Below are 10,000 nucleotides of genomic sequence, written 5' to 3'. Positions count from 1 at the left end.
CCTCAATGCATTTTACCATTTGCCACTCTGTGTTCCCTTTCTCTTACTATTTTAATGAATTGTGTGCCCTATTAAAGTCATCCATTAAATTAGACAATAGCTGCTTTGCCTATGTTCCTAGATTTCTGTTGCAGTGCTTTGATTTCGTACGCACAACAAACACAACAGGAGCAACAGGGTGTTCTGATAGCGGTGCACGCTGCAGTCCGAGATGGAGCTCTGTCTGTGGCAATACTATGAGTCTGGTCGAAACCAAATCGGTTAGTTCCTGCAGGTACCCACGTGATTTAACAACAGCCGCTAATTACCCAAACACAGTAATCCGCAAACTACAACAGCCCCGAAGATTAAAGACAGTCCGCAGATGTTTGTGTAAAGCGGCAGTCCAGGCGTGATCCCCTGAGCGGCTCTGAATAATATAGCAGCGTCGAGCAAAGACCCTCAGCACCGCCCTTCTGATTAACCTCTCAGGCCTGCATAACAGTGTACAGTCATAGCGTCGTGTTATACAACTATCTCAAATACCACTGCCATTCGCGTTCATGTATGGAATCCATAAGGCATTAAGTGTATTTGTATATTGCTGTTTACATTCCGCGTGTGGTTGCGTCAGGAAATTAACCGTGGATCGTATTCAAACCCTTTTTATATCGAGCTGTGTAAAGTTAGCAGTTTCTTTTTAGTAGTATGCACTTTGATATTCAGGGAATTGTACTAAACTCAAGACTCAAAACGTTACACATATGGTTCCAGGGAATCCTGTCGCGTGCCGAAACACTTTACAAGGAATATGTGTTGAATGTCTCAGAAATTGTGGTTTGTTTAACATAAACAGTGTATTATCCTCTTACCACATTTTATTTCTTGGTTTCGAGACATTTTGGCACCAATTTTTGAGCTCTGGTGAATAGCCAATAAATATATGAAAATAGGCTTATATGCAAGTCATCCAGACCTTTTAGATTAGGCGTAGAGGTAAACATATTGACCACGTTTGACTTATAAAGGCGCCTAAGTCCAAAGTTTAAAATGGCAACGAACAATATCCCTCACATTTCACTATCGAGTCTCCGATAATATGACGACCAAATAGCCTTACTGAGTTGTTTATTGTAAGATTTGACGAGGCAGGGAGCTTTAATTCGAATTAAACGCCTACATTAAAAACAATAACAACAAAACAAGTTTATTAATTAATTAATTAACGCACAAAGAAATCTTCACTAACACCGTTACTCTACACCTACCTGCAATGCAGCCAGAGTTTGTGATCGTTAAGTGCTTTTTAAAATGACTCAACGGCAGCACTAGGCCGTTCTCGTAGTTTTTTTTGGTGGAGTTTATATTCTTGTTGGTAATCCAATTTCAGCACCAAGGACAGGTCGCTCACCTGTGTTAGACGATGATATCGTCCTACACCGATCAGCCCTTCCGTTATTTAGAGGTTTGGAAACGGTTCTAGTTACACATTTAAGGCATATGATATGTTTTATAAATCCTGCCGTGAATTTACAGTACTAATACTAATTAACAATACTATATGTCTAGCACTCTACTGGGAAGACCGTATAGGCGACTGGAGTTGACTCGAAAGTTCATCAAAGCTGCAGTCTAATAATGATCAAACTAACACAGATTTATGCAAAGAAAACGCACGTCAATGGTAAAAAAGGACAAGTAATCACTATTCATTGAAAATATAGATTTTATTGTTCTATAACACTATAAAAGGACACCATAACAAGACAACAGTCTTAAACAAACTAATTTTAATACCCCTGGTCCACTCTATTTGAGTATAAAAATTCATAATAAATATTTGTATTTACAGAAATGAAATTCCCATTAATATTTCAGTGCACATTATTTACAGACGAGAGAGAGAGAGAGAGAGAGAGAGAGAGAGAGAATGGTCGTAACAAATCATATTACAAATCTATTCACTGAAGTATTCCCATGTAGATCCAGGAGATTCGAGTCTGAAAGAGTTGTTATAATTATAAAAAAAACCTCCAGTCATGACAGTGAGCCAATAAAAATCATGAATTCTGAGGTAGAAATATAAGAGACCAAGTTGCCGAAGGCACCGACCAAAATGTTTGTCTGTTGAGGGGTAGATTTTCAAAAGCGTTACTTCTCTGATTAGCTACTATATTTTTTGTTTTAAAACAGAAATCAAAGGTAAAGTTTTTGTATCATTTTGTATCATCAAAAAGTTCACATCAATCATGATGGTAAATGATGACTTAGTAACATTATTACCGCATCCCTTTTTATTGTGCTGAGAATCTTTTGGTCATTCACTTTACGTTGCAATATACAAATATATCAAATCCAAGGTGCATCCGGGTACCTTTGCTGTAGCTCACATGACGGCCGCTACACCATTGGAGTGACTTTGATTATGTAGCTGGAAGCAGCTCTAACTTTTCAATATCTGCCTCTTCCAAACTGAAGTATCAAATACAAGCAATAAAACCAAAATAAGGGAGCAATCAAATATTACTAGTGCTAACAAGAGGTAAGACATGCTTCTTAAAACCTTTGCACTCCTTGAAGCTAAATTCTACACAGGAGCAAAAGCTCTGTAAATCTGACCCTCTGAGTGTGTGTGGATATGTGTGTATGCGTTTGCACCAGTATAATTTTTGGTTTTATCTGCACTCATTTCTATGTAAGATTCAGTAATAAAAACACATTTATCAGCATAGACATCTTTCTGTTTCAGAAACCCATTTTGCACAACACTATAATTTCCCTTCCTGTGTTAACCCATCTCACCCCAGCTAGTTTGTTTCAGAATATAGGCGGTGTCCTATTACCTACAACACAAGAAGGAAGGTAGCGAGCTTCAAAATAAGTAACAGCGAAACCATGACTGCTGCTACCGTTCGGTGGTTTTTTTTTAAAGCTTTGGATATTTGGCTTGTTTGGTTTCTATAGACATTCGTGCAGGACCTGCGTGTTGGTGCAGTTCAAGCAACTGACGTGACAGCACCAGTGGAAAGTGCAGTTACATCTCTCAGTGACTCTCTCAGTCCTGGTCCTGTAGCCACGGCCACAGCACAGCAGCTCACACCCATCCAGAGCTGGCGAGGAGCTGTTGCAGAAGCGCCCTGACGTCCCGATGGTGCCTGTTTTCCCGCTGTAGGTGCAGAAGTTGGGTGACTTCTCAAAGTAGACCAGGTCCCTTGGGGAGGGGGGTTTGTGGGCTGGGTTTTCAGGTTCCAGGTGCCTCATGTCTGCCCTGGAGGCCCGGTTGCTCCCCTTGTTGCCGTAGATGACCCGGGACGCCCCGTCGAAGCGGTCCTTCAGGAAGTCCCCCACGGTGCGGAAGGTGGGCAGCCGCATCCAGCAGGTCTTGACCGTGCACGAGCCGGACATCCCGTGACACTTGCACTCCTGCCGCATCTCCGAAAACACCGTCTGGGAGGGAGAGAGAGCAGAGAATCAGGGGCTGTGTGGGCTGGGTCCCCTTTCATTCTGGTTCATTTTAACATTGGAGGAGCGTGACTTCACTAAGTTTTACCCTGCTCTAGTGTTTTACAATGCATGTTTCCTTGTGCTGTACCAAGCTCCCCTGTGCTGTACCCTGGTCCCCTGTGCTGTACCCTGGTCCCCTGTGCTGTACCCTGCTCCCCTGTGCTGTACCCTGCTTCCCTGTGCTGTACCCTGCTCCCCTGTGCTGTACCCTGCTCCCCCGTGCTGAACCCTGCTCCCCTGTGCTGTACCCTCCTCCCCTGTGCTGTACCCTGTTCTGTTCTCTTACATTAATAATGTTTCCTAGTCCTGTGCCACACTCCCCTGTGATTAAACTGTGCTCCTTCCTACTATGCATGTTTTACCATGTTTTAAACTCCCCCAACATTTTCCAGTTTTCTCCTTTATCCTGTACTTTTACTAAACCCTCAGTTTCCCGCGCTTGGCTTACTCTTAGCTACTCTCAGGGGGAATGTATTTTCTTTGAAGGCGGGGAGAGGCATGCAACCTTGTTTTTTCCCCCCAATACACCGTATCAGCAATGTTTTCACCCAGGCATTGTGAAGGGCCTTGCTGAGCGCCTTTATCCCTGCTGTGCTTCAGAGAGCAGGCCGCCCCCTGGAGCTAATCTGTTCCACTGTGTCCTGTCCTGTAATAACCCCGAGCAAGCCTAGAGGGACACTTCCACCCACACAACACAGCACTGCTCACCCACAGCCCGGGACTTCATCTAACTGATCGTTTGCATATATCTGATTATATTTTAAGGATGCAGCCCGTCCTTTACCATTCTCCCGGCCTCGTTGTTGTGCAGGTTGGTGAGGTAGCGCAGGTCCCTCCCTCTCTCGCTGGAATCCACAAACTCCCTTCCGAACACTCTCCCAAAGTCGATGTTGTCGCTGCAGCCGCCCCAGTGCCAATCCGCCCCACCGGGCCCGCGCCGCCGGTAATCACAGGTGCAAGAATCGATGGAGCCTTCGGAACACGAGCGGGCCACGGAGTGCGTCACACCGGCGCTGGTCATGGCAAAGATGAACGCTGTTTCCCTGCAGCCTGAACCACCAGAGACAATACCGTGAGTATTTAACCACAGCTTAAATCAATCGTCCGACCTGTTAGTAACATTAACAACTATAAATATATACATGTCTTTAACTTTTTGGAAAAGAACACCTGTTGATTACAGCCTCTTGAGTAAGATCCAGCGCCATCTAGTGCACAGCTCCTGATAAGCAGTACAAAAGTAAACTTGATCCACGGTGGCTGATCACTAGATGGCTGCACAGACCCTTAAGCGGATCTTGCTATGGGAGGCAACTATACCTGAAGAGCAGCTCCTGAACTCAGCTCAAAGCACATGCATCAAAAAACAACACATTATTTTAGAAATTACAGCAAGAGCAACTCAGCATGATTGCAAACGCTATGAAAAGGTAAAGGTAAAAATGATCAATCTTCTCTTTCTATTGTGCTTTCGGCACTTTTCAATTACAGCGCTGCAGATGTGTGGTGCCTTCCTGTGCTGTAGGTCACGCGGTCTTATCGCAGTTAGACTATTGGAGAAAATCAGCTACTTAAGTGATTAGTTACCAGGAAGTGTGTGTGTGTGTTTTTTTTTTAAGAAAAGCACTCCTTTAAAGGAATAACAACAAAGGTTTTTAAAAAAAATGTCAAATAAAAAGGATCAGAGTTATCTTTCGGTGAAGATAGTGTGAGGTGATGATGTTCTGATGTCACAAACCTGCAGCTCACACACTGAACCGTGCAGCCCATGCATTACAGAGTGTACTGGAACATTCTGTCTGCTAGTTAATGGTTTACAGTTGGTAATGCATGAATACCAGTGACCTGTTGACCTGGCCATAATAGAAAGCCCCTTCCCTCGATTGTGGTTGTAAACCAGGTGTTTCCTTGTCACTGCATTATAATGCTAAACAGAAAAAGAGCAGGGAGCCCTTATAAATCACTGTGGCTGACGGCAGACAGTTGGCCAAAGTTGAGGGGCTGTGCCTTCTAAAGAGGAACAGTTGGCATTGTGGATGGTAAATGCTATTTTCTTCTCTACCTCGAACTGCTCCGAACGGTTCAGATGGAGTTTTTAAGACTGGCTCTGAGACGTATTACTGGCTGGATAGCTCCTGTGTTCTGTCTGATTGGAGCCTGATTTCCATGATTGCTAGCTAGTCATTATGGTCACAAATCTAAAGCCAGGGATTGTCCAGCTCTGATTATTTCCATCCCTTAATTTGTGGTTCCATATTTAATGGGAAAGGGGGCTAGGTGGCTCAGACAGCAGGCTAATTCACTAGCGCCTCCTGCCTTTCACCCCCGGAGGCCTGGGTTCAAATCTGGTTGCTCAGGTCACAGGTGACAGTTTGGTAGCCCTCAATAGAATTCTTCAGCAAGGATGGAGAACTCCCACTGCAGCACATAGGGGGTGCTGTTTCCCATCATTCATTCGTCCCACAGCGCCCCCTAGCGGGACACTGAATAATAGATTTTCACCACCATTGTTTCAATTGAAAAATAAACTTAGTACCCATGCCCCTGAGCAATAATACATGTTTTCTTAGGGATTATTATGGGAATGTGTTCTGTAAGTTGCAACTGTTTGAAAGGTTATAAAGACGTTCAGAGACCAACACCTTATTTGCTATGCTGTGCTAAAGGTGACAGGCAGGCTTGACTTTGTCTAACGGTACCAGAGAGCGTTCATTTATTATTAGTAGTAGTATTGTCCTATTATTTACATAGCAGTGTATTATTATCACCACGAGTCTACCTCTGTTGACGATCTTCCCGAAGACGTTGGGGCTCTGCGCGGTTGGGCAGTTCCAGCGCCGCTTACGGAACTGCCATTTGCACTCCTTGATGGCGCTCTGCAGGCCGCTGCTGATGGAGTGCAGGATGCCCGGGTTCTGCCGGATCAGCTTCCTCTGCTTCCGGCTCAGCAGCTGCAGGCTCGGGTCCAGGACCAGCTGCACGTTCTTGGAGTCTGTGAGCAGGTTAGAGGAGGCCACGTTCACGATCCCCCTGGAACGCAACACGGAGACCGCGGTGACCTTACTGGTAATAGAAATGCTCTGAGCTCACTGCAGGTTCCCACTGTGTGGTATGTGAGCACCTGGGGGGCGATGCCAGTCTGGACTCTCCACCAGTAACGGTAGTGACTCCTGGAATCAACCATCTACTGCAGGGGTCTCCAGACCTGGTCCTGGTTAATTAATTGGACCAATTAAGCTTCGAATAAGCACTTAATTGGTTCAATTAAGTCATTTAGGGTACAGTTGGAACAAAAACCAGGAAATCTGCTTTAAATATTGTCACATTTTCCATGCAAAAAGTAATCATTAGTAATTTTGTGAAGAAAAAAATAACATTTTTCTTAAGAGGATCCTTCAATGTATTCAAGCAGGATGTTTATATCTTACCACAGTATATGATTATTCTATTAAACGTGGTATATAGATATGCATGTGGTATCCGGACCACCTATAACTACATGTTCAATATGAGGCAGCGTTAACACGTGTAAATAACAGGAAAAGAAGCGATGCGGATTTAAAAACATGGAGACTTGGAAAATTGGGATCTTGTAGTGTTCGAAAGCACCAGCATGTCATTTATGACGTTGTGCTACCTGGAGTGTAATGTGACTTGAATTTTGGAAATGTGTGTTTGAAATGTTGCTTCGTGGCCACCCAGGACGCCTTTAAAACCCCAAGATTAATTTAAATCAGCCTGCTCCGGGTCTTTTTAAATATCAGCCGACAGAAACGAATTAATTAATATATAGCAATATTGGCTTTATAATTATAATGTGATGTTTTTGTTGTTTGTGTGTTTTTTTATTGGGTTTGTCATAGACTATTAATAAACTGTTCTTCTAAATAGATCCGTTAAATATGTTCTTAATTAATCGACCACTTTTTAAACGCAAAAAAAGGGGAAATGGTTTTACACGGTTTTAAAAAAGAGTGTTTTGTTCACAGATCCCTTGGTGGTTTATTAAAAGTAAAAACGAAAAAAAAGGTTTTCTTAATACTTTATTTATTTATTTAATTACGTATGCATTCCTCACACTGTAAAACGAATTTTGTTTTAACACAAACCAATTTAAACGCGTCTAAGTGTTTATTTTAATTGAGAATATTATACTGTGAAACATTCATCGTATATTTTAAACATTGGTTTAAAGTGCTCTTTTTCATAAACACATGTCAAATATCCACAACATTAGGCTATCAGATAAATGATTGATAATAAATAATATGGCGATCAAGAAACTATATTAAAAATAGATTTTTAAATATATTCAGAATATGTAGACTGTAGGCGGTGAGCATTTTTGTATACAGTATAACAGTCCATAAATAACAGTTATTTAACCCGAGTACAGATTTCTGCAGAATAATTATAGCCTGTATCTAACTCTGTGGAAAACAAAAGTTTTCTGGTTTGAGCTGCTACAGTAAACCCTGCAGACAGCTGCTTGCTACAGAGCGAAATGCGACACGGACACAAAATGCAGACATGTAGTTTGAAAGCAGTAGCAAATGCACAGCATATAAACCTCAAAGTTGCAAGTTTGCAGATTTCGTTTGTTTCACAGATGCGTCCCAAGGAGCGAGACCCTTGCGCGCCTGCCCACCCACACAACACGCCGCTGGGCTCGCGGCATGCACGCGGCGACAATTCATCAATCACGTCGTCTACAAAACAAACGAGGGCGTTACAATTTATTATCGAGAAATGTATAAATCCTTTAAAAAAAAAGAACCAGAATAATGGCTGAAAATCTCTTATTGTAAGCGTGGTGCTGTTGACACTTTTGTTTTAGAGTTGATAACAACCTGTGGAAGTAAAATTATAATGTGAAATATTCCATAATGTAGGCCTACATATTATTTTGTCAAAACTAACTGAAATGCTGTGATTTCAAGCCAGGTCTAAATTATTCACACACATTTATGATAGCTACATCCATTTTCACTAGTGCAGTATGGTTGAAGCGCTCGTCAGAGGGCTGTCTTTCATTACGTAGATGTTGAGTTTGATGTAATTTAAGAATATGTAAAAAGCATGTTTGTTTGTGTGTCAACTTCTGCAAATAAAATCACCGCAAGGCAAAGTCGATGTGAAACGCTCTCAGATTCGTTATGAAGGAAGCCGGGTTTATTGTGGCTCTCCGGCGGATATCACTTGTAAGAAAGAATTATTGCAGCGACTCCAGGATTCTTCATTCGGTTCCGCTTCACATAGATGAAATGCAAAGCGCTGTGGTGTCAAAACAGCCAACAACAGCCTAGATGCAAAGCTAAGGCAGACTCGTACAGTGTGAGGACTGTACAGCGCCACGATTCTGTATCGTATTGGGTTGATGTAACGACACATCCATCCCTACCCTTCTGGCAAACATGTTCTGTAGTATTTGTTACTAACTCCGTATATTTACTTCTCCATATTGAACAAATTCAGTGTTTCTGTAAATCTCCCATGATTCAGTGTTCAGTATCAAACCCAATATTATGCATCATATATTTGATAGTTGTTTATCGGTGTGTTGTTTGAAACGTCAGTGTTATCAAAATACACCTGTTACAGTTGAATGCATATATTTACAATATGGATGAACAGTATAAACCTAATTATTAAAATACTGCGTCTGAAGGATAGATATAATTGCAGCTCGATTATTTGAAAATGTGTAAAGAATCATATAATTACATCATTACAAAATATCCTAAATAGAATAGAATTATAATCTTAATTTAAATAAACCAGTTTGATTTACTTGTTATTGTAAGCGACTGCTGCAAGTGACGGAGACAGCAACGTGCCTGTCTGCATTGCAGTGCCAGCGTTATAGTTCAGTTGCAGCACGGTTTAGTGAAAGCTGCAGGTCCCCAAACATCGCAGTGACTCGAGCCTGCAGGCACCCTTGCGCGTGCACCGAGCAGCCCGCAATTCTGCAAGCAGGCAGGCGCGCGCCGGCGATGCCAGTATTTATGCAGCTATCGCTGTCATTTTGCAGATTTTTCGAGCTTGTGTATATAATAATAGTATTATGGAATTGCTATAAATTCTGGTACTCACCACCATCGTCCGCTGTTGTTGACTGCCAAAGTATTGGAAAGAGAGGAAAACACCAAAACCCACAGCGTCTTCAATCCCAGCATTAACGTGAAAGATCGCATGTTGGCTAAAGATTCGCCTCACAAACCTCTAAAATAAGCAACTTTAATAATACAAAGATATACTTGTGTGTTGTGTCAGAACTAAAAAAAAAGGCTACACTGCTGTCATACTCAAATCAATTTCACAGACATTAAATTAACAGAGGCCAGAGGCATGCGCTGGACACACACACAAAAACGCTTCAAAAGCAAGACTCCAATGTCAGGTTTGGGTTTTTATGTTTAAGTCTTTCCAAAACCAACCAAAACAAAATAATCAAAATATACTAAAATATATATTAGAATACTTTAAAATAACAGCGTCGCTTAAACTCGAATCCAGT

General features: G+C 42.1%; 1 protein-coding gene across 1 annotated transcript; it reads right to left on the bottom strand.

The window, feature by feature from the left end:
- Positions 1-1,693: 1,693 nt before the first annotated feature.
- LOC117967005 (protein Wnt-1) lies at positions 1,694-9,721 on the bottom strand. Its single transcript, XM_034914065.2, has 4 exons — positions 9,577-9,721; positions 6,263-6,513; positions 4,268-4,533; positions 1,694-3,426 (listed from the first exon to the last, which is right to left on the bottom strand). Exons 1-4 carry the CDS (start codon positions 9,675-9,677, stop codon positions 2,938-2,940), a joined length of 1,107 nt encoding a protein of 368 aa, XP_034769956.1. The 5' UTR covers positions 9,678-9,721; the 3' UTR covers positions 1,694-2,937.
- Between the last annotated feature and the right edge of the window lie 279 nt (positions 9,722-10,000).

This window comes from Acipenser ruthenus, unplaced genomic scaffold (assembly GCF_902713425.1).
Source record: "Acipenser ruthenus unplaced genomic scaffold, fAciRut3.2 maternal haplotype, whole genome shotgun sequence".
Lineage (NCBI taxonomy): Eukaryota > Metazoa > Chordata > Actinopteri > Acipenseriformes > Acipenseridae > Acipenser > Acipenser ruthenus.
The sequence above is the reverse complement of the archived record's forward strand: the minus strand, read 5'-3'. Positions and strand labels throughout refer to the sequence as shown.